At 39.1% G+C, this 25,546-nt stretch overlaps 1 protein-coding gene across 4 annotated transcripts in view; it reads right to left on the bottom strand.

Moving 5' to 3' along the window:
• The window catches only part of APP (amyloid beta precursor protein), a 242,168-nt gene that overhangs the window by 78,809 nt on the left and 137,813 nt on the right, over window positions 1-25,546 (bottom strand). For all 4 annotated transcript variants that reach the window (XM_015424206.1, XM_015424208.1, XM_015424207.1 and 1 more), the window contains exon 5: window positions 11,987-12,180. In XM_015424206.1, coding sequence (XP_015279692.1) covers window positions 11,987-12,180 — 194 coding nt within the window. The remainder of the gene's footprint in view (window positions 1-11,986; window positions 12,181-25,546) is intronic.

The following is a 25,546-nucleotide window of genomic DNA, read 5'->3' as shown; positions in this document are numbered from 1 at the left end:
TAGAACTATTTTTAAGGGGTGCTGCTCCACTCTAATGGGGCCTTAAAGCAGCAGTTTCCATTCTCGTTTCTGTGTTGATGAGTCCGTCCACCAGTTCAGTCTCCACCAGTGTTCCCTCTAAGCTGAGTTACTGTGAGCTAGCTCACAGTTTTTTAGCCTCCAGCTCACACTTTTTTGTCTTAGCTCTGGAAGGAGGGCTCCAGAGCAAACTAATTGATGCAGCAGCCGAATCGCTTGCTCAAAAATTTAATGCCAGGAGCTCACAAAGTAGAATTTTTGCTTACAAAACTCCACAGTTTAGAGGGAACATTGGTCTCCACCACATGATTTCAAACAAGGCTTTTTTTTAATATTACAATACTGCACTTTACTCATGAGCTTTTCAGTCCTGCCCTGGACACTATACATAGCAAGAAGTAGGGGCCCAAGGAACTCAAGCCCCAATGAACATAATCGGTTTAACAATGAACACTCATCTGTTAGGAGGACTTCAGTTTCCTCTGCTGCTTTCACTGCTGACCTCATTTGCAAAATGAATATTTTTGTCTCCACCCCCATATATAAACTGCACTAAATACTAGCTATTTCACAGTTGCCAGGTAATTTCTGTGTAGTTGACTGCTGCCTGTATTCTCAAGGCATAGTTGTTATAGCCAATTTGTTTCTTCCATGAGAGTCATTGCATTTTGTATAAGCCTCCCTGAACCTCAGCAATATAAAAACACTGAAGCCTGATGCTAGAAGTAAATAAGCTGCTTGGCGTTCTTGGAACTCTTTTTACAAAGGCTGCTTTGGTGTCTGAACTCCTTGAAATCACTTTGTGGCAAGATATGAGAGTACTTTTTGTTATTCCTCTTTACCATTGAGTATTTATGTAGAAATTCAGTGTATCTCTTGCTGTGAAAGGGGGTTACCTCCACTGTGGCATTAAGAAATGGCTTTGCTGTGTTGCAGCCTCTGTTTTTTTTATAATTATATTTATTAGATTTTATAAGCCCATATTGTACACATAAACAAGATCATCAGCAAGTTTACACATATATCCATACCTTATACCACACTTAATTTCTATACAACACAGATTAATATAACCATCCTTCAATATCTGATTTTTCCCTTATTTCCAATATTCAAATCCAATCTGCGTTGACTGAACCTCTATATTCCTATAGCCTCTTGAGGTCTATTCAAAGTTTACCCCAAACAAGACTTTCATAGTATCGTAGAAAGGACACTAGAAATCTTAACATGCACTCTACTTAGAAATGGTTAGAAATCGTTCCCCAAACCCCATCCTCCAAAAACCTCCAGGGATCCCCCGACCTGGAGTTGGCAACCTGAGCTTGCTTCGGCGAGGGGGGCAGGGAATTAAATAAATAAATAAAAATCTGTGTCTTTCTGTCTACCTGCCTGTGTTGGTCTGTCTCTCTGGCATCTGTATCTGCCTGTCCATCTGTCTGTCTACCTGTGTTGGTCTGTCTGGCCATCTCTGTCTCTGAGAGCCAGTTCGGGGTAGTGGTTAAGTGCGCGGACTCTAATTTGGGAGAACCGGGTTTGAGTCCCCTCTCCTTCACTTGCACCTGCTGGGTGACCTTGGGTCAGTTACAAGTTCTTTCAGAGCTGTTCTTGAAAGGGCAGTTCTGGAAAGAGCCCTCTCAGCCTAACCTACCACACAGGCAATTCCCTCTAAGCTGAGTTAGTGTGGGCTAGCTTACAGTTTTTTAGCCTCTAACTCACACTTTTTTGTCTTGGTTCAGGAAGGAGGGCTCCAGAGCAAACTAATTTATGCTGTAGCCAAATCGCTCACTCACAACTTTAATGGCAGTAGCTCACAAAGTAGAAGTTTTGCTCACAAAACTCCACAGCTTAGAGGGAACATTGGTGGGCCCCCTGAGAAAAACATGGGCCCCCTGAGCAAAAAGTTGTTAGGTACGGGCCTGTTACTATGTTGTTTATGGTAGGTAGTACCTTGATTTTCTGTTTGTATTACTTTATAATTTTGTAATCCTAGCCTTATTGCATTTTATTGGTTGCCTTGTGCTGTCTGATTGAATAATTTTTATATTTTGTATTCTGCTTTGCGTCTCAGTGAAAAAGGAGGGCTATAAATGAAGAAAATTAAATACTCCCTCCCAAATGCCAACTGCTGGTTCTTTTTGCATATGCATAGCAAACAGTTTAAAATATTTAAAAATATTATTGAAGAAACAATAATAGTTATTGTGGAAAATGGTTTACGGACAATAGCTATAACCAAGGACCTTTGGAGGACTTACCTGCCTTAGGTAAAAGTACACAGGATTATAGCCTAACAAATTCTAGCGCAACAACCATGTCATCATCTATGTAAGTAAGAATAAGATTACTTACATCTTCTATGTAAGTAAGAATAAGATTGAGCTGTATGACAAGAGATGCTGTAAATCTCCAGAAAAAAGCTTTCATGGTAAATGAACATTCTTCTTTATTTTTTGTTTTTTATTTGAGGAGAGGCGGGTGAGAATGGAGAGAACAGACACCTCTAAAAATACACAGGAAGCATTCCTAAATTCTTTGGGGTTCTTAATACCCATCTCTCAGGACACAGATATTTATGATAATTGGATTATGCAATCCATTAACTGCATCTAAAACTATGGGTACCACTAGGTTCTTTGCCAGCATTTTCAATAATGCATTATCTTCTTGTTTACTCTGTTTAGCACTTGTGCATTTAGGAAAAAAAAATAGGAGGTGACAATTCCAAATACAGGCCTCGTTGTATGTCTCTTTTTAAAAGCTGCTTATTCAGATATTCTCTCTATTGCATAATAGCAAAGGATACAGTCCATTAGAGGCAAATCTGTTTTACCTTTAAATCGTACATGACATTCCTATGACAGAATATTAACCCAAAGCACCAAGCAAGCACCTCCTTTCTCGACAAGTCAAATTTATACATATTTCTTCTCACTGGTTTCTCTAGGTAAAACAGAAGTCCCATGGCATCTTAAAGATGTACAAACTTTATTCCAGCACAAGCTGTCAGGAATTAGACCTCATTACCCCATGAGCAGATCAGCACTTAAGTACATACTTGAAATCCCTTCACCGACCCTCCAGAAAGACTAGGCATCCCTTTTGTTTTATTCCTTAACTTGGCCTCTACCAAAGTTTGAATAGTAGATTGGAATGTATTTCTCTAATCTGGGGGCAGAATGAAAACACTGCACAGCAAATCACATCACTGCAAAGAGAGGATGTAATGCAATTACCTACATGTTTGAGAGAAGACAAATGCGAGCGAGATCCCAACGCTGGCTCTAAACTCCCGGTGAAAACACATCTTGGAAAAGGCTTATATGACTTTGCATCAGCTTTGCCATCCCAACACAGGCATCTGTAAAGATCGCATTCCTCTATTCTACCCCACTTTCACCTAGGTGGCTTCCTCCTCTCACCAACAAACCTCACTGGACTTCAGACACTGGACCAAGCTTGTAAGTTTCCCTTCCACATCTCTCCTTTTCCCCCACTCTACTTTTTATATTAGTAACATTTGTTTAGGTTAGGATTTAGTAGAAGCTAGGGTCTACAGAACATTTCTTTAGTGTGTGTTTGTACATGTATTTTGAATTCTGTATTCAATTTGCTAATTTCCTTTGCTATTATTCTTTTTCTTAAAAAAAAAAAACTTTAGCTTTTTTTCCTAATAAACTGCACACCCTCATGGGTGTTAGCTCAAATCCTGGACCTTGGTATACATCAGGCAAGAAAGTCCCAATAATATTTGTCCTGAACACAGGTGTGTAGAGGCTTCTGACACGTTAAAAGGAAGAAGCCCCTTTAGTCCGAGTATATACCCGTGTGGGCCATTTAGGTAACAATCTCATTTATTCAGATGCATATTGTTATTTTGTTAGCTATCTTGAGCAGGTCTTTGGGAATGTGGTTTGTAAATCTTATTAATACATAAACTAGCCTTTATCTGAATAGCCTTTAGGTAAGTGAAGTCTTGCGCCTCTTTCCTTTGCTTTTGGGAGACTGCTTTTGGGGGGGGGGTGAAGGGGGAAAAGGGTATTATTCTGCATGCTTGGGGTTCTCCATAAGTATGAAGAAATCTTCTTTAACTTGTAGGTAGCCCCGTTTTGCTGATCTAGCGCTCAGAAGATCATCTACTTTATAATTAGCAGTTCACAATGCTAACCAGAGGTGCCGGAACTCTCAAGAGGGAAATGAAGGAGAAACACATGGGATTCTTTGAAACAATATTATTTTCACACACTACACCCAAAGCCTCAAGTCCTCAATGGCTACCGAAAAACCGTTATTAATGACACTGTTTAGTGACATGGTGAGTTAAAGAGGTAATTAACGTTGCAAATCATGATCAGAATTACACACTGACACTTCTAAAACTTTTGAGTTCGACAACTCAGTAACTGCTTGCTTCAAGAGTACCAATAATCTGAGCTATTGCAACACTGGTCTTTCAGCATGCTTGTTCCACATGATCCAAAATATTTAGTATCTTTCCTGAATAAGACCCCACCTGCAAGCACACATGCACACACGGACACAGAGCTCTGGTACAGGGAGGCTGACAGAAGGGCCACTGATGGGAGAAAGTCAATGGGGAAAAAGGCAGGTGGGCACATGCAGCCTTCTGCTCAGTTCTTCCCAACTTCCATCCCTGGCTGGGAAGAGGGCCCTGCCTTCAAGCACAAGTGCGTGCGCATGCGCGCACACACACAAGCAGCTTGGCACAGGGAGGCTGACAGAAGGGTCGCTGAGGGAAGAAAGTAGAGGGGGGGAAAGGTGGGCGGGCGGACGCAGCCTTCTGCTCTCCCCACCTTCCATCCCTGGCTGGGAAGATGGCTCTGCCTGCAGGCGCGCGCGCACACACACACACAGGTGTGCAGCTCTGGCACAGGTAAACTGACAAATGGGCTACTGAGGGGAGAAAGTCAAGGGGGGAAATATCAGTGCACCAGTGCATGAGGAGTTGAAGAATGCTGTTCCAGTGCGTTCCAACAGAAAAAAAATCCCTGCTGCTAACACTTTGATTCAACATGCTGGTGTTGGTGACAAAGTTTTCTTAAGACTGCTCAACATATTACAGCAGGGGTGTCAAACATATGGCCTGCAGGGTGCAGCTAGCCCCTACAGGGCTCCTATCCAGCCCGTGAGCAACTGGCTCTCGTCTGCTTCCTGCATCACAGCTTGCTTTTGCCCAGCTCTCTCCATTCTTGCTAAAAATACACAGGAAGCATTCCTAAATTCTTTGGGGTTCTTAATACCCATCTCTCAGGACACAGATATTTATGATAATTGGATTATGCAATCCATTAACTGCATCTAAAACTATGTGTTTTAACCTGTTTTATTTTTATTGCACTTTGGTGCTTTAATTGTTTTAATTTTGTTGTATTTTATTGCACTGTTGTGCCTATGTAAGCCGCCCTGAGCCCACGTGTGGGGAGGGTGGGGTATAAATGAAATAAATAAATAAGAAACCTGACGATTTTTAATAGAGCATACGGACAAGTTCTCTGAAAGTCAAAAGTAAATCTTAAATGACACTATAACCATCTGTGAACTTGTAGAAGCAATAAGAAACCAAAAAGATAATAAAGTCTGGATGGAATACCCGCAGTGTTTTATAAAAAATACGAAGATCAAATAATCCTCCCTCAGAAATATACAATTAATAACATCCTAGTTACAGGAAGAATTCCTAATTCATGGAAAGATGCGTTCATATCGCTGATACATAAACAAGGAACAGATGACAATGAAATTAAAAATTACAGGCCAATCTCTCTATTAAATTCCAACTATAAAATCTTAGCAAAAATACTGGCAGCAAGACTTCAGAAGGTACTATCTCAAACAATAGCTAAAGACCAGGCTGGATTTCTACCAAAAAGGCAGATAAAAGATAACGTGAGAATAATTGTAGATATACTTGAATATTACAAACTGCATGTAGAAAAAAGTATGGTTCCGATCTTTATCGACATTGAAAAAGCCTTCGATAATTTAAACTGGATTTTTTAACTAGAAAAACTAAAAATAGAAGGATGTGGAGAATTTTTTTTGGAAATGGTACAAGCCATCTATGATACACAGCAAGCAACGATAGTAATTAATGGGGATATATCAAACAATATAGCAATTCAAACAGGTGTTAGACAAGGCTGCCCCTTGTCACCACTTTTGTTCATTTATGCCTTAGAAACACTGTTAGAAATGATTAGAAAAAACAAAGAAATTCAAGGACTACGAATAAGAAGTGATGAATTTAAAGTCCAGGCTTTTGCCGACTACATGGTATATATATTAGAAGAACCACAGTCTTCAATCAATCAACTGGTACAAACATTACAAATATATGGTAAGGTAGCTGGACTTAAAATTAATAAGAGTAAAACAAAAATAATAACAAAAAATTGTGATCTCAAGATACTTGCAAATATCAAAAAATACCCACAGGTTTTGAAATCTGTAAGAAAATTAAATATCTTGGGATTCAAATAACAAATAGATGTAGTTCGCTTTATCAAGACAATTATATTAAGATATTAAGTGAAATTAAGAGTGATTTATGTCAGAGACATTTATGTCAGATCCAGTCCTCATCTCAAATGAGTTCGGCACCTTTGTATTACAGTATTCACTGGGTAAACTATGCTCATAATTTGGACCCGATAATTATTTACATTTTGAGTCCAACAGAGACAGGAACAATAAATGGTTGTATATAACAAGAATAAAAGTCTACATGAAGCTCATGGATTCTCCATGAAGCATATTTTGTTCTCCTTACATTCCTTACCTTGCTCTATAACCATTTTTATTTACTTCTAGCATAGTCCCCCAAAATAGTTATAGGTAATTAATAACACAACATTAAGGGGCCGATGAGCCAGAGGAAGCATCCTGTTTCTCAGAGCTGCTGACCTGATGCCATTAAAGGCCCAGTGAACAGGAACAAAGGGCAACGTTTCCCCCTGCTGGTGTCCTCCAGCAACTGGCATTTAAGTTACTTTCACATGCATTGGATAATATACCTTAGCAACTGTTTGCTGTCTCACACAGGAAAATCTAGAGGCAAAATGCATTATCAAAAGTTAAAGCAGCTTCAGAAGTATATTGCCTCCTAACATGGAAGCTTCAGTCACCCATCATTTTAATAGTGTCAGGGTTCAATAGTCAGGTCACACAACACAGTGCTTCATAAGAAGAATTCTGTTTATTGGTATACCAGGACTATGACATGTGTACTGCTTGTGTCAGGAAGTAAGGAATGCCCGGGAACAGTATGGCACCCTGAATTATACTAGGATCAAACACACACACACCCCTTACAAGCTGAAGCAAATAAGCAAAGTTCACATGCGCGGGGAAAGAAAGCGGGCAAAAAGCAAAAAAGCCATTGGTTCCCAGCAAAAGCCAACAGCAGCTGGAACATCCCAAGGTCAAGAAAGCTGACAGCAGCTGGAACATTCCAAGGTCAGGAAAGCAGATAATGCCCAGACAGTGAAACTCTGTGCGTAGTAGGCAGAGTAAGGTGGTTTCCCCCTCCACACATTCCAGCACCATTTTGTCATTGATGGTCCAATCTTCCATGGATTCACCTAATCCTTCCCAACACTACCACCCACCCAACACAAGCATTCTCAGACTCCGAGGTGCAAGTAGGATAGGCAGTCACAGGTTTACCAGACATCCTTTCCCCATTTATCTTTTTCTGAGAGACCTGACCTTTTTGTATACCAGATCCCCACTCTCTTTCCTAGAGACACCATAGCCCAGTCCTCCTCACCTGAGCTCGCTCACTCACTCTCCAAGCCAAGATAGTTTATTCTCCTGAGACAATTCACTCTCAGTCAGTATGCATACCTCAGGGACCAAGGACCTCCACACTCCAGTTTAGAGTCTCTTCTTGGTACAAGTTGCCACCAGCAAAAGGAATTATTTTGAACATTGCTCGTTTTGCAAGCTGGAAAATCTCTCTCTTTCTGTGTATTTTATGACAGAGAAGCACAGGCGTGTGTGGTCTGCCCTGCCCATGACATCAGAATCTGGATTCTGGTCTTGACTCGTATCTTAACTCCAGTTTTGACAAGGAACTCCAACCTAGACCAACATTTTATAGATTTTCCTACAGCTTGGAGTTCTCTCAAATTGGAGGTCTTCCACCTTCTGCCAGGTGTCAGGAGGGAGAGCTGTGGAACATGGCCAAGCATGCCTTCTCAATACGAGTGCTGAAGGCATGGCTCTGGAGGAGGAGTCAGCGATGTGTCTGCCTGCATTAATTTGTTGCTTGGATAGGTGCAATGCTTCTGCTTGGAGAAGTATAGCCAGAGGCTTCTTATCTTTAGGCAGAAACTCTATATAAGCAGCCGTCTTTTCCCAGAGGAACAACCGTTATCCTCCCATAATCGCATTATAGCTGGAAATGTGCAGGTTGAGTGCAGCAGAAGAGTAAACTTTTCTACTAACTGCATTGATTTTTCACCCCTCTCTGTCAGTTGGGGAGGAATGCACACCTGTACGCTGTTTAGACTGCATCTCCTCAGCTATGAGGGATGAGGCCAGAGGATGGCTGCATAAATAGGTATGACCTTCCAGTTGCACCCTGTATAAATTGTTCACCTTTTTGGATGTGGCAGCCATGCTAGCTGGTTTTTGCCAGAGGGCCTTGGAGATGTTGGTAATACCCTCCAGGATGGTGAAGGTGACTCTGCATAGAGCTTGCCTAAGATCTTGTCTCAAGGTCTTGGGTTGCTGGAGATCACTCCTATTTCCAACTATTTAGCCATTCATATCATTTGCTCTGTGTAGCGCTTCAGATCTTCATTAGGTGACACTGGATCAGGGTCCTGTACAGTGTCATTAGGGGAAGGGGTCCGGTGGTAAGTCTGAGTCCAGACCAGAAGGGGAGTTAGCCCTCAAAAACCTGCTCTTCCTCGGAATCCAAATGCCCCATAAGGGGGAGGGGAGAGACTGCAGGCGAATACCCAACTGGCAGAGCCGCAGCGTTACGGTTCTGTGAAAAGGGGTGCCTTGGATCTGGAGGTGCTTTTCGTGATTGCCAGCTGCCCCATTCTTGAGGTCTAGGAGAAGGAAAATAATAAGGGTAGCCTTGCCAAGGAGGTGGAGGCATATTTATTTATTAAATTTATACCCCACCCTACCCCGCAAGTGGGCTCAGGGCAGCTTACATAATTGGTCTATAGATGACCGTACATTCACATAAAAACAATTTAAAATCCAACACAATAAGATAAAACAAAGCCTCACAAAGTGCTAGTGCTAATACATTGAATGCATAAGATGGTGTGCTGGAATTACCATACAACCAGACAGTTTCGCTCAATGATCTTCCGCAGCACAGTGGTAGCGGCCAGATGTTAGTACTACGGGCCGGTTCATTGGTGGTTGGGGGCAGCAGCTCCTAGTTGAAAGCCTGGTGGAAGAGCTCCGTCTTGCAGGCCCTGCGGAACTGCATAAGATCCCGCAGGGCCCTGATCTCCTCTGTGAGCTCATTCCACCAGTGCGGAGCTGCCACCAAAAAGGCCCTGGCCCTAGTAGTGGTGAGCCTGGCATCCTTGGGGCCCGGAAGGCATAGAATTCTGCCATGGTGCTGGAGAGAATGGTTCTGACAGTCGACTAACTCCTGGAACTGCCAATGCATCCTGGTCTGGCTCTATTTACCCTTCTGATAATGAATAAGCTGGGGGGGAGGTATGTAAAGAAGGTGTCCGTCGGAACCAAAGGTGGTTTGGCCGGAACTGAAGAGTTAATCAATTCCAGGAGCATCATGGAACTGGAACAATGTTTCTCCTTATGTTTAGATTAGGAACCGGCTTTCTAGCAATGTTCAGCTGAACAGGCAGGCGATTGGACTCAACACTTTGGTTCTGTCCCCAGAACCGAGATGCTCAATGGTGGGAGCACAAGTTGGTCTGCTCTAACCTGTGATTTTGAAGGTAAGGATTGACTGTGCTCTGCTGGTAGAGATGTTTTCGCTGCCAGGCAGAGCAAGAGCGTGCTTTCTCCCATAAGCTTGCCTTTAAGGCCACTGCTCGATCTGAGTGGGCTTTCAGGGTAAATTGGAGGCAAATCTTGCACGTGGCTGTATTATGGGTCTCACCCAAACAGAAAAGGCAGAGAAAGTGTTCATCTGAAAGGGTCATTTTTGTATTGCACTGCGTACATTTTTTAAACAAAGCCTTCTGCGACATTTCCCAAAGAGGGGAGAGTCCCCAGGAAGCAAAGAAAATTTCGAGGAAACTCATGACAACCAGAGCTGAAGAGAACACATCCTTACAACGCGGCAACAAAGAAAGGACTGAGGAAAAGGGGGGGGGCTCCTCCCTGCAGAGCATATGACCGTTAGGCAGGAAGATGGCCTCTAATGAGCTTTGCAGGGGAGGGGCTCCCTTTGGAGTGTTAAAGAAATACCAGAGTAGCTGTAAGAGAGCCGCTAGTGGCTGGCCTGCACAAGCACAGTCCCAATGTGGGACTGCATAGAAGACTGAAGATGAAGAAAAAAATTCTCTCTACTCACTTCTTCCACACCATATACAATTGTATAAACTTCTTTTCATGAGAATCCAGTTCTGAACTGAAAAATAATATACTCTTATGGCTCACAGGAAAGGTGCTCTAACCCATTAACTCATTTTGTCAATCATTTTCTGGGGCTTGGGGGGGGGGTTGTTTGAGATGGGGTGACCAAAATAGTACACTGTACTCCAAATCCTGAGGCTGCGCAGATGTATTGAAGGGTATTACCAATACTGGCTGTTTTATTTTCATCCTCCTACATAATGATCCAGACCAGAGTATTTGCTTTTTTCACCACTGCCATAAACTAAACAGACATTTTCACTGAACTAGCCAACGTGACCCCAAGATCTCTTTCTAATCAGTCCCTGCCAGTTCAGACTGAAGCAGTGCATATGTAAAGTCAAGGCAGAAAGGGAGAAGGAGAAGAGTATGCATGAAAATAAGCAGTCAACTTCACTGCATTATCCCAGCTAATGAAATGCACCAGGAATTGTTTGATTCACATTCTGTCTATCAGAAACAGAATTTATCCAGATCTGTTGCTGGACTATTCTGTCTCTCTTCTTCAGACATGCAGACAGGGAGAAAAAGAACATGAGCCCACTAAATCCAAGGACCTGTAAACCCCACTTTTGATGTGTTTAGATAATTGCTGACTCTGATAAATGTTACTAACACTAAAGGCAAAAAAGCGCCTAAAATTAAAAACATCTAATCTCTTTGACTTTAAATGAATTTACAGTATTTAGAATTAAAGGTCAAATGTAAGAACAGTTTAGAACAATATGAGTACTTTTTATGTTTAACAATACAGATGTCATGGAATAAAATCACATCAAATTCTTCTGTGCTCTACAAAAAAGCATTCCACCAAACAATTCCAGCCTCCATCACAGTGGAAAGATTTTTTGACACTGTCAATAGAAATAATTATTTTCTGTGAATGTGCTGTATCACACTAAAGGCCCATATCACCCAGAAAGCCATCTAATAATGAACTATTTCTACTCCTTCAAAAGAAGAATAGACAACAACATTGGGCACTTGTAAGATACACCATTCCTCTATTCATCCAGCAGCTGTTACCTAGAAGCAAGTCCTGAACTTGTTTTTCCAAATATGCAGGTTCATAATCTGAACTTTAATATTTGGCACATTCATCTAGCAAATGACAATTCTTTTCACTGCAACATAGCTAAGAACCTAATTCTAATGAACAGCAATTTAACATTTCATTGTGAATACAAGGAATTTGTGTTTAAATGTGATTGGCAGCCTTTCAGGTTGCTTTTGAACTCTTTAAAATGCAGTCAGAACTCTCCCAGAATTTGTCCTAGCCAGAGAATTACCACTGAGTCCTCCAGGACAGATTCTCACACATGTTGGCCTAACAATGTGCCTGAGAGGGGAAGGCTAGCAATCTTACCTGCCATCTGCATAATCTGCATCTGCACCGCCCCACCAAACATCAGAGTCATCTTCTTCGGCATCAGCGGAGTCTGCATTGTCATTCTCATCTGCTACTGGGCAGCACACAAACTCCACACCACGGAACTTGTCAATTCCACAGGGTAACAGCATACCATAATCATGAAGATTCATACTTTTTTCACTACAAGACTGAAGACAAAAAGAGGAGACAGAATATACTGTTATAACAAAAAATGAAAAACAGACTAGTTAGCAAGTTGACTTACTGCAAATATGTCGAGTCAAGCCTAGAACAGACAGGTAGAAGGTTTGCAATACTGACATATGACAGTGATCCTATGCGCTAAGAAAACCAATTACCATGTCCCTGGTTCCATCTTGTGAACAGTGTCACTCTACAAAGCTTCCAGGTTTAACATATCAGCAACCCATTATGCAAACCATTACCCTCACATAATATTTAAAGATAAGAAAATATCAACAGCAACAAACATGAACACTGGCACTCTTTTGCCAGTAAGTGTCTTTTTTTAAAAAATGGTTCACTTTATTGGATTTTTAAGATAAACAGGGGTAAGGAGGAAAGGGGAAACAAAGTAATAAGTCTTTTGCATATAACTCTTCTCCACATATCATTTCACACTACAAAAAGATAGACTGTGAAATTCTGAAAGTTCATAAAGGCTTCTTCATATTATATTATCAAAAAGTTCATATCTTTGTATTTCTTTCTTATCCAATCATAAAAATGAGTCCATAGTCCAACAAAATCTTCTTCCATTCACACTTTTAAGATCTAAGTAAGTTTGTCTATTTCCGCACTTTCCATGGTCATTATTAGGTCTTGTTTAGAGGGTATTGTTGGGAGTTTCCAAAGAGTTGCATATAAGATTCTAGCTGCTGTTACTACATGAATGTTTATCAAAATCATCTGGTACACAATTCAGTAAAAACAATTCTGGTCAAAAAGGTAATGAAATCTGCAAAACCATCTGTATAAATGTATGTATCATAACCCAGAAGTTGCGTACCATTTCACATGTCCACCACATATGACAAAACGTATCAACATGTTTTTTACACTTCCAGCAACTATTAGACATATTTTTGTATATTTTAGCTAATCTATCTGGTGTTAAATACCATGTATAAAACATCTTATACAGATTCTCTTTGAATGCAACCGATTTGGTCAATTGCACATTCACTTTCCACAGTTTACTCCACTGTGCAAGATCAATATTATAACCTAGACTTTGCATCCATTTAATCATACAATGTTTAACCACTTCATCCTCCATTTTCATTTGCATTAAAAATACATACATTTTCTTAATCAGTTTATCATTCGATGTACATAACAATTTTTCAAATGCACATTGTTTGAAATAAAAGCCAGATATTCTATCTTTAGCATATCTAGATTTAATTTGGGTTCCTGCCCACCAATGTAGATTTACACCTTGCCTTTTTAATTCTTCCTTTGTTTTTAAGGATCTTTTATCATCTATGAGATCTTGATATCAAAGAATTTTTTCCAATGAAAGAGTCCATAGTCCAACAAAATCTTCTTCCATTCACACTTTTAAGATCTAAGTAAGTTTGTCTATTTCCGCACTTTCCATGGTCTTCATTATTAGGTCTTGTTTAGAGGGTATTGTTGGGAGTTTCCAAAGAGTTGCATATAAGATTCTAGCTGCTGTTACTACATGAATGTTTATCAAAATCATCTGGTACACAATTCAGTAAAAACAATTCTGGTCAAAAAGGTAATGAAATCTGCAAAACCATCTGTATAAATGTATGTATCATAACCCAGAAGTTGCGTACCATTTCACATGTCCACCACATATGACAAAACGTATCAACATGTTTTTTACACTTCCAGCAACTATTAGACATATTTTTGTATATTTTAGCTAATCTATCTGGTGTTAAATACCATGTATAAAACATCTTATACAGATTCTCTTTGAATGCAACCGATTTGGTCAATTGCACATTCACTTTCCACAGTTTACTCCACTGTGCAAGATCAATATTATAACCTAGACTTTGCATCCATTTAATCATACAATGTTTAACCACTTCATCCTCCATTTTCATTTGCATTAAAAATACATACATTTTCTTAATCAGTTTATCATTCGATGTACATAACAATTTTTCAAATGCACATTGTTTGAAATAAAAGCCAGATATTCTATCTTTAGCATATCTAGATTTAATTTGGGTTCCTGCCCACCAATCTAGATTTACACCTTGCCTTTTTAATTCTTCCTTTGTTTTTAAGGATCTTTTATCATCTATGAGATCTTGATATCAAAGAATTTTTTCCAATGAAATTAAGCTTGGCTGAGAAAAGGCTTCAAGGGTTGAGCCCCATCTTGGAATTTTTGAATATAACAATGGTAAAATCTTTTCCCAAATTGATAATAAGGATTTCTTTATCAAATGATTTTTAAAATATTTATGCCCAACTGCTTTCCCATACCAAACAAAAGCATGCCATCCTATCTTTAAGTCATGCCCTTCTAGGGCTAAAAGTCTTTGATTATCAAGTGAAATCCAATCTCTCATCCAAACCAAGCAGGACGCTCTGCAATATGTCCTCCAAGCTGGTAAAGCAAAGCCAGCATTTTCTTTGAAGTCTTGCAGTGCTTTTTATTTAATATCTCCTGTTCTCTTCAGATAGTACAGGGAGATCCTATTTTCGCAAATACTGTTTTTGGTTTTCCCTTGGGATTTTCAGTCCGCTATATAACTGTTTATAAAAAGATTGCACAATTTTCTTTAGTTCTTCCTTCTGGAACTTCTATTTCTTGTCACCATCATAAAAGGAGTGGATTAATCTCTTTTCTCTTTCCTTTCCAAGTTTATAGGCCAACCATCATCCCGATTTGTTTGCATGTTCAAAATAATTCTGTTTAACAAATTTAACATTTTTAGCCATTTCTTCCGATAGCAACAAATTGAGCTGGTGCTGAAGAACTTTAATTTGAGATTTTAAATTTTCATTTGAAGGATCTATTTTCAGATCCCCCTTCCTTTTTCTTCAATGCACCCATAATATCTTGATAAAGTTGCCTCTTTTCTTGTCTTCATCTGGCCACAATACTAATAGCCAGTCCTCTAAAATAAGCTTTACTCACATCCCAGACAGTTCTCATTGATGTTTCCCTATTCATATTTTGCAGAAAGTACAACTTAATTTCCTTTTTTACATATTCAAAAAATGTACATTTTTCAACTGTTAAATATTTAATCTCCATCTAAATTTTCTTGGGGCATCCTTTATTTTCACCAACAAAGGGTTATGATCTGTATATGACCTGGACAGAACATCAACATCTTTGATATCCTGTAAGAAACTTGCTGAAGTCCAACATATATCAACTCTAGACCACAATTTATGTCTATCCAAATAAAAACTGTAATCGCTTCCCATAGGATTTCTTACTCTTCAGGCATCAACCAATTTATATTCTTTAGCAAGTTTGAGAAAAGATCTTGGAAGAAGTCCTTTGGTGTTTCTTATCTTCTTATTAGTCATCCTATCCTGGTTGTGATCAAACACTGCATTGAAATCTCCCCCAAAACATATATCAGTGTAGTCAAATCTTGCTAGAACTTCTTTTAGAAAATTAAAAAAAAATTCCTTTATAATCATTTGGGGCATAAATCATTACTAATAAGACTTTCTTGTCCCCAGTAGTAATTTCAACCAACAGGAGCCTCCCATCCTCTGCCGAAAAAACTAAGATAGGCTTCAATTCTTCTTTTATGAATACTACTATACCTCTCTTTTTAACAATATCTGATGAAGCAAAAGTAAGTCCAAGTTTCTTACATGACAGTGTTGATCCTTCCGTCTTAAATGTGTTTCTTGTAAACAGGTAACACCTGCATTTAGTTTCTTAAATTGCTTAAATATTTTCCTCCTCTTCTCTGGTGAATTTAACCCATTAATATTGGTCAAAAAGATTTTTATTTCTGTTTCATCCATTATGAACGTCCTTTATTACTAACTTTTTTGTTTCTTCTTATCTTCCTTTGAGTTTTTGACTCCAGATTCAATTTCCCTGCAGACCCAGATTCAAGTTCTTCATCCGATGCTGCTGAATAGTCCTGTGTCGAGCCATCTCCCTCTTTTTCTGCTGATACTTTCATTTCTTTAATCTCTCCTCCATTCAGTTTCCTTCCATATCATCCCAGGAAATCTTTAAAAATTGAGTCAATCTTAAATCTCTGTCCTTCAAAAGAGATTTTTTTCCCCCTGGAACTAACCATCAAAAAGAAATTGAATTTACTTTAAATTTAGTAGCTAGGAGTGCATATTCCTTCCTTTTGTGTCTCATCTTCCACAGGATTTCCTTCAAAATTCTTATCTGTCTTTCATTTAAATACCTTATCACGGGTTGCTCCCAAAATATGGTCTCTAACTGAATGCTTTGTAAATTTTACATGCACTTCCCTTGGCAATTTTTTTTTTTTTGCATCGATTGAACTATAAATCAAATTGATTTTTCTTGCAATCTCCTGAGCTTCCTCTTCCAGAAATTCTGCCAGGGCTTCTGCAACTACTGTTGTCAACTTGTCTCCTTTTTGCTCAGTAACATTCTGTAATCTCAACATGTATGCAGCTCTTTCCATTTCCAGCTTTACTAAGGATTCCCAAGTAGCTTTTTGTTGAGTATCTACCTTGTCTAGCCTTTGTGTTGCTGCTTCAGTTTTTGTATCCACTATTTTAATTTGCTGGGCCATCTCTTGGGTCTTATGCTTACTTTATGCTAATTGAGTTTGAAAATCATTCATTTTCCCTTTCAATTCTGCGACTTCTGTGTTCAAATTTTTCATTTGATCTGTCATTTGGGCCAAAGCATTCTGAATTTGCCCCATCCCTGATTGAAACATAGTTTGCATATTATTTTGTAGGTCTATCAGTGCTTCTTGCGCTAACGTACTTCCAACTGCTTTAGCTTGTGTAGGTGATGAAGTAACGGAGGATGTGGGAGTATGTTTCTTTACTTGTCTGCTCATTTAATCAAAAATAAAGAAAAAATCAATTTAAATGTCCCAATGTTTAAATGCACCAGATTAATAATATTTCAATATTCCAAAATAAAGAGTACAAACTAAGCAGCCATAATCACAGGACATCTAATAATTCAGAATATATCGATTAATAATACTATCCCTATAAATTTGGCCAGTAAGTATCAATGGGCACTTACTGGCAAGTAAGCCCCACTGAACACAACTTTGCATCATTCTCATGAACAAATAAATGCCTGTTTCAGTATTCAGTGGTACAAAGGGAATGGGTTGCTGTTTTGAACAATTTCAAATCCACAGATAGAATAACAATTGCTAACCCTGAGTTCTTCAAGTCTTTGTTTGTTATTATTGTTAAAATTCTGGTATTGCCAGTTGAGTCTCCTTTCTAGGTTCTTGCCCTGATGATTTCGAGAATTACATCATTATACTGTTTGTCCTTGCTATTTTCCTATAGGTCGGCCACAGTTGCAGGCAGAATCATATGTTGTCAGGCCAATTTTATTTACTTCATTGCTGGCTTCATAGATTCAGGATGGGAAACATCACACTAATTGCAACACAATAAAAATATCCTGCACCTAATTGTGTTTCATGAAGGCTTCAGAAGTTAGGATTATATTCTGACAATGTTACATCCTATCTTAAAAGTAAATAATGAATGACTGGTTGAATGCTCTGAAGTATGTATTCAACACTGTAATGACAGCTGCAACTGAACTCAAGTTTTTTTAAAAAAATTAAGTGTGTTTACTTTTAATTAACTGCCACAGGAGGTGGCAGCGGCTACAACAAGTATGGACAGCTTCAAGAGGGAATTAGATAAACATATGGAGCAGAGATCCATCAGTGGCTATTAGCCACAAGGTATAGATAGGAACTCAGTCTGGGGCAAGTGATGCACTGTATTCTTGGTGCTGGGGGGGGGGGACAGGAGCAGGGCTTCTAGTGTCCTGGCCCCAATGATGGACCTCCTGATGGCACCTGGTATTTTTGGCCACTGTGTGACAGAGTGTTGGACTGGATGGGCCATTGGCCTGATCCAACATTGGCTTCTCTTATGTTCTTATTCTCCCCCCCCACACACACATCTACAACACTTACAACATATTTTGTCTTAAACATACAACAGTCTTTTTAAGTACATATACGAGGGACTGTCAGCTTGCTAGTAACCATATAAGCTATGGATACATAATTCATCTCTTCTAATAAAGTGTATGCCGAGGGTGTTTTAGAAACTAAATTGCTTATCAGTTATGTAAAACAAGGAAAGACTTTAGATGGCTAAAAGAATACATGGAGATGCTCAGTGGGTTAACCTTTTCAACATCACTTAATACACAGAATGTTGATCTGTGAGAATAAATATGTATTTTACTACCCACCACTTCAATGTGAGTCTAAAAGTATTTGGGGTATAGAGCAGTCCATAAATGCCATACAAAATTGAACTTTTTTGCATTACTATTTCTCAATAATAATTATTTCCATTGGTGGGTTTCTAATTAGACATTGTTGGTGGGTTCAAAATAGCAGATCACCAACCCAATCCCCCTCTCCAATTATGGAAGCATGCCTGAAGAAGGCATCCACATGTAGAAACTTATTTCAAGAACTACACAGAGCTGTGTTCATTGCAATTCATGACTATTAGAGAAACATAGCAAAAAGCAATACTAGAAAACAAAAAAGAATCACAAAGATGACTAGAAGTGTCATGGCTATAAAATATATGATTACAAGTGATGTGGAGACTAACAGGAAATAGTAATGGTCTTCTCTCAAAAAAAAGGGGGGGAGTAGTACTAGGTCTCTCAGGGTTACATGGGGACCAAAAAAGCATGTGCATGATTTTTCCAGTGTATAACTGATTCATGGAACTCACTGTCATACAATGCTGATGGCAACTACTAGGCATGAAATATACTTAACAGGTTAGTGTAATAAATTTTAGCTTGTAAACCTGGTCATTTAAAATTGAAGTTAATTAATATCTGAAAGAAGTACTGAAAGCATTTATCACTGAAATATTGTTTTATTACTTGTGTAAATGTTGTGCCAATTTTAAAAATGCAGAATTAAATCTCTAAATGTTTAAATGAAAAAAACTGCATGATATATTTAAAGGAAGGAAAAGGCTCAGGAAACTTAGAATGGTGGCTACCCATTTGAAGGATAAGAAAAAAAATCATAAGCGAGACGATGAAGACCTGGATGTCATAGACTATATGGAGAGACTTTCAGAGTCACTCTCTCAACAAATGCAAATACTTACTCAACAGTTACAAGGTACCACCCTTCAAATACAGCAATCTGGGCAAAATATGCAAGACAAAATGAAACAAGAAATTAAGCAAGAAGCGGCAAACCTCAGACAAGAAATTAAGACAGGCCTTGCAGAAATTAAGACTCAACTCCAAGAACACACTCAAGAAATTGGTCAAATTAAGGAGAAATTTAAGGAAACAGACTTGTATCAACAAGCACAAGATTTATCTCAAGAAACCACTGCTCAAAAGATTGAAGTTTTGGAGGTGCACTGCAGAAACCATAATTTATGTTTCAGAGGAATGCCAGAAGACTTCAGGAAGACAGACCTTGAAGACCATTTTTCAAAGCTTCTACAGGACTATGTAGAGGTCTCAGGAGATTCTCCTGGTATTGATCAAATATACAGAATCAATTTAAAATTTGTTTCCAAGAATAGATTGCCCCGGGACATACTAGTTGTATTTGCATGTAAGAAAATAAGAGACACAATATTGAACAAAGACACACTCCACTTGCAGTTTTTGACAAAGAGATACAAATTTTCCAAGATTTACCTACATTTGTAATGAAGAAAAAACTTTGACTTTTCCAGGAAAATCTTACAAAAGAAAGGAATAAGATACCGCTAGAGAATCCCATTCACTTTGGGAGCCTTTTCATTTTCAGTTAAAGGAGTAATAACAGACCAAGCTTCTAGCAAGAGAACTGACTGGCAAAGAACTAGAGGAATCGGAAGAACTGAGAAAAGGAAAATAAGATTTAAATAAAGAATAAAAACTTGACGAAGCTGCAGCTTACTGACAGAAATTGATACTATGAAGGTCTTATCAGTTAAAGTTAATGGCCTAAACTCTCCATCTAAGTGATCCAAGACATTTAATTGGTTAAAGAAACAAAATTTATCCATAATTCGTACGCAAGAGTCTCATGTCAAAAAGGTACACGAGAAAATTTTAAATAACAAGAAATTGGGCAAAGTATATGCAGCCTCATCTGCTGAGAAGAAAAAAGGTTTTGTGATTTATATAACTGATCAACATTTAACTGTAATAGATGAGTTAAAAGACCTTGAGGGAAGATATATCTTATTAAAATATAAGTTCTCCAGAAGATAAAATCTTCACATTGGCTTCAATCTACAGCCCAAATAATGCAAAGGAAAAATGTTATGATTTTTTCCCCAAATACTTCTAGACTTTCAAGAGGGAGAAATTTTAATCTTCAGTGACATGAATGGAGTAAAGGTAAAGGTTCCCTTGCTTGAAAGCCAGTCGAATCCGACTCTAGGGTTGCGGTGCTCATCTCCGTTTCAAAGCCAAAGAGCCAGCATTGTCCGAAGACATTTCTGTGGTCATGTGGCCGGCATGACTAAACACCAAGGCTCACGGAACGCTGTTACCTTCCCACCGAAGTGGTACCTATTTATCTACTTGCAATTTCTTGCTTTCGAACTGCTAGGTTGGCAGGAGCTAGAACTAGAGACGGGAGCTCACTCCATCATGCGGCACCTGGGTCTCGAACTGCTGAACTACTGACCTTCCACAGCCTGCAGTTCAGCGTCTTAACCACTTGAGCCACCGCAGCTCCATGAATGGAGTACTAGATCCAAAAAAAGACAGATCTAAAATGTCTGCAGGAGGAAAACTACCCAAGAACATTTTTTACTTATATACAAATGCTGAATTTAGAAGATTTATGGAGAACTCTCAATCCTCATTCAAGAGACTACACCTTGTTTTCAGACAGACACCAGACATATTCAAGAACTGATATGTGCTGGACATCTAAGACTTTACTCACGAATTTGAGATCCATTGAAATCCAGCCGAAAACAATTGCTGATCATAATCCACTATTGGTTACATGGCATAAATGTCTATAAGAAGAAGATGGAGAATGAATGACAATCTCTTGCTGCAGGAAGATATTTAAAAACTTGTGAACAGGACATAGAGGAATTTTTTAAACTAAATATCACAGAAGATCTCTCAATGGCAACTATATGGGAAGCAAGTAAAGCATATATAAGAGGAAAATTAATTGTCCTTGCCTCGAGAAAAAATAAGCAAAGATTAGAATTCAGACCCTAGAAGGCCATCATAAAAAAATCTTTAAAGAAAATACTCTTAGTAGAAATCAAACAATTAAGAAATCAGCTAGATCTGCTTCAAACTGAAGAAATACAGGGGGGGAAATGAGCTTTTTAAAACATAAGCATATTCAACATGCAAACAAACTAGGAATATATCTTGCATACCATCTACGTAAAGAAACTGAAAGGAGAAAAATAATTGGTGTACGGAAAAAAGATGGTATCACCTATTCAGAGAAAGAAATTCAAGAATAATTTGAACTTTTTTTTTCAAAACTCAATAAAAAAGATGTTTTAATAGTAAATGAAACATAAATAGTAAATTTAATATATTAAAGAAGCCTTAACTTGTAAATCTTCAAACGAAGATAATTTTTTTATTAACATTTTATTAAATTTTAACAAACAATACAAACATAGCACAATAAGATCAAACAATGTGGTATAACAGAGATATAAAGGATTAATTTTCCATTAAACTAATTAACATTAATTGTAAGCTTTGACAAGCAGAACATAATGACCCAGAACACTATTATCATTCCCAAAGATGTATCATAAGTCTAGGTGCTGAGATGTGAGATATTCAAGTATAGGTAACCAAATCGTGGAAAAGGTAAGATAGAGAAGGTAAGATAGAGAAATTTTAAATCAAAACATTTCAATTCAAGAGGCCTCACAAGCCATCAAGAAACTAAAAAAGGATAAGGCACCAGGATCAGATGTACTAACTGCAATTTATTACAAAACTTTTGAAGAGAAGATAATTTTGCCCTATAAAAAGTTACGAATGCTATAAGCAAAAAGAATATATTGCCACCACCCTGGCAAGAAGCTCCTATACCATTACTATATAAAGAGAATAATAACCCAATGTTGTAGCAATCATATAGACCTATTTCATTGTTGAATGTGGACTATAAAATTTTTGCCTCTATTATGGCTGATAGACTAAAGTTATTCTCCAAAGTAATTAATCCCAATCAGACTGGTTTTGTATCAAAAAGACATATTTATTTATTTATTTATTTGTAGTATTCTTATCCCGCCCTCCCTGCAAGCAGGCTCAGGGCAGCTTACATTATTTGGGACAATGTACCAAGTGCATACAAAACAATTAAAACCATATAAAACAATCAAACCGATTTACAATTAAAGTGCTCACAGTGTCATTAATTCAAGACGGCATACCATACAGTGTGGCATCCAAGTACCCAGCTCAGCAGTCTCCCAGCATATCAAGCTAATATGGCTCACTTTCAACTACGGCCAGCCCAACACCATTGATGTTAATAGTGGACTTTGATGGTAGTGGTGGGCAGCTCCTAACTAAAGGCCTGGTGGCTCTGTCTTGCAGGGTCTGAGGAATTGCAGAAGATCCCGCAGGGCCCTGATCTACTCCGGGAGCTCATTCTACCAGTAAGGAGTCATCACAGAAAAGGCTCTGGCCCTGGTGGCAGCGAGCCTGGCCTCCTTGGGGCCTGGGATGACTAGTCGATGTTGTGACCCTGACGGTAGTGCTCTCTGGGGTATGTATGGAGAAAGGCGGTCCCTCAGGTATGTCAGACCCTAGCCATATAGGCCTTTAGAGGTAAGTACCAGCACCTTGAAGTGAATTCGGTATGCTATTAGCAGCCAGTGCAGTGCCTTCAGCACAGGCCAGATGTGCTCCCGTCCAGGGATACACATCAGCAGCCTGGCTGTGGCATTCTGCACTAGCTACAGCCTCCGAATTTGGGACAAGGACAGCCCCATGTAGAGAATGTTGCAGTAGTCTAATCTTGAGGTAACCATCGTGTGGATCACTGCTGCCAGGTCATCGCAATCGAGGTAGGGGGCCAACTGTCGAACCAGCGGAGGATGGTAGAAGGCCAACTTAGCAGTGGCTGCAACCTGGGCCTCCATCATCAAGGATGGATCCAGGAGTACTCCCAAGCTCCTAACCCCCAACGCAGGCACCAATTGTGCCCCATCGAAGGCCGGGAGCGGGAGCCCCAACCCTGAGCCGCCCCAACTCAGGCACAGGACCTCCGTCTTCACCAGATTTAGCTTCAGCTGACTCAGCCTGAGCCAACCAGCCATGGTGTGCAATGCCCGGTCCAGATCTTCCAGTCTGGAGCCCGACTGGCCACCCAGCATCAGATAAAGCCCAGCCCATACCTCCAGGCTATCTGGGTAAGGGGGCGCATATAGATGTTGAAGAGCATCAGGGATAGCACCACCCCAAGGCACTCCGCAATCAAGCGGGTGCCTCCGGGACTGCTGTTCCCCTAGCACAACCCTTTGTCCCTGACCTCGGATAAAGGAAGCAGGCCATTGCAAGGCAAGCCCCTGTATCCCCACGTTGCCAAGGCGGTGGGTCAGCAACTGGTGGTCGACCGTGTCGAATGCAGCCGACAGATCTAACAGCAACAGCACTGCCGAGCTGCCTCGATCCAGATGTCTCCGGAGGTCATCCGTAAGGGCAACCAGTGCTGTCTCCATCCTGTGTCCCGGACGAAAGCTGGACTGGAAAGGATCTAATATGGAAGTGTCATCCAGGAAGCTCTGCAGCTGTATTGCCACCACCCTCTCAATTAATTTGACCAGATGAATGCTCATTGCCCAGAACAATGTTCATTTTGTTGTTGATGCAATAGAACTTGTTAAACACAAGGGCAAAAAAGCCGCCTTTCTGTTCTTAGATGCTGAAAAAGCCTTTAATAATGTGTTCTGGACTTTTCTACAAAAAACACTGCAATATTTCAAGTGTTGTTCCAGATTTTTGAATTGGATACAGAACATCTATACTTAACATGCAAAAAATTTAATCAACAGGGTCCTGACAAATGGATACAAAATAGAAAAAGGAACCCGTCAAGGATGTCTACTTTCTCCACTTCTCTTCATTCTTGTGATGGAAATCTTTGCTTCTAAGGTAAGACAAGATTCCAAATGAGAATGATTAAAAGTAGAAGGAGAGGAGTTTAAACTAAAGAGTTATGGAGATGGCGTGGTCCTTGTGATTTTGAATCCTCAACTGTCTCTCCAACATGCAATAGAGCAAATTGATAAGTTTGGAGCCTTTTCAGGTTATAAAATCAACAGGGGAAAAAACCAACATTATTTTAAAATTTTCAGCTACTGAAGAACAGGAAGAGGTGACATAACAAACAACCCAGTGAAATATTTAGGAATATATCTCACAGGTCAGAATGATACATTATTTAAGGACAAGTACATGACAAACTGGTCCAAAATACAAAAAGATTTTGAAAGATGGTCAAATTACAAATATCATGGCTAAGAAGAATTTCTGCTATAAAAATGAATCTATTGCCAAAATTAAAATTTGATGTTACAGATTATTCCAATTTCAGTTTCTGAAAAGATTTTGAGTCACTGGCAAAAACAACTAAATAAGTCAGTATGGAAAGCCAAAAATAAGATTTAAAGCATAGCTAGATGAAAAGAAAAGAGGTGGTTTGGCAATACCTAACATCAAATTATATTACCAAGATGCTGGGTTAGTTTGGGTATCAGATTGGATCAGAAGTCCCAATGAAAGATTGATAAAAATCTGTTGGGGAAAAAATGCTCAGACTCAGTGGGTTGTTGTTATTCTAACCCAGCTTTGCAATTAGTATTTTTTTATTTGTTTGAACTCAACTGATAAGACTTTTTGACCAAACATCTGGTGAACCACACAGCACAATACCAATATGCATAGACAGCATCAAGAAGAACCTCCAGTTTAAAAAGATGAGATATCAGTAACACTGGATACAGCATACTTGGATTTTTTTTTCCTAAGCAGCAGCTAGAGCATGAGATGAATCACATGCTCTAACTCAAGAGTAGTTTTTGCAAACATGACTTTAAGTATGTTCAGGAAAGAAAAAAATAAATAGGAAAAAAATAAAAAGGAAGATGAGTGGCCAAAGGTGCTTGAAATTCTATAGGATTTTTATAGCAATCTTTCTCACTGACACAATGAGAAAAGTAGCATAAACTGTGCCTCTATTTTTAAAAAGTGAACAGATTTTAAAAGGAAAGAAAATACATTCAAATCTAGGAAAATCATCTAAAAATTCTCACCAGTGACATTCAGCCCATGGCAGGGAGACGGGGGGGGGGGCTAGCAGGGGGAAAAAC

The sequence above is a fragment of the Gekko japonicus genome, unplaced genomic scaffold (genome assembly GCF_001447785.1).
Source record: "Gekko japonicus isolate JY-2015 unplaced genomic scaffold, Gekko_japonicus_V1.1 scaffold1418, whole genome shotgun sequence".
Taxonomy (NCBI): Eukaryota; Metazoa; Chordata; class Lepidosauria; order Squamata; family Gekkonidae; genus Gekko; species Gekko japonicus.
This window is presented reverse-complemented; position numbering and strand designations above follow the sequence as displayed.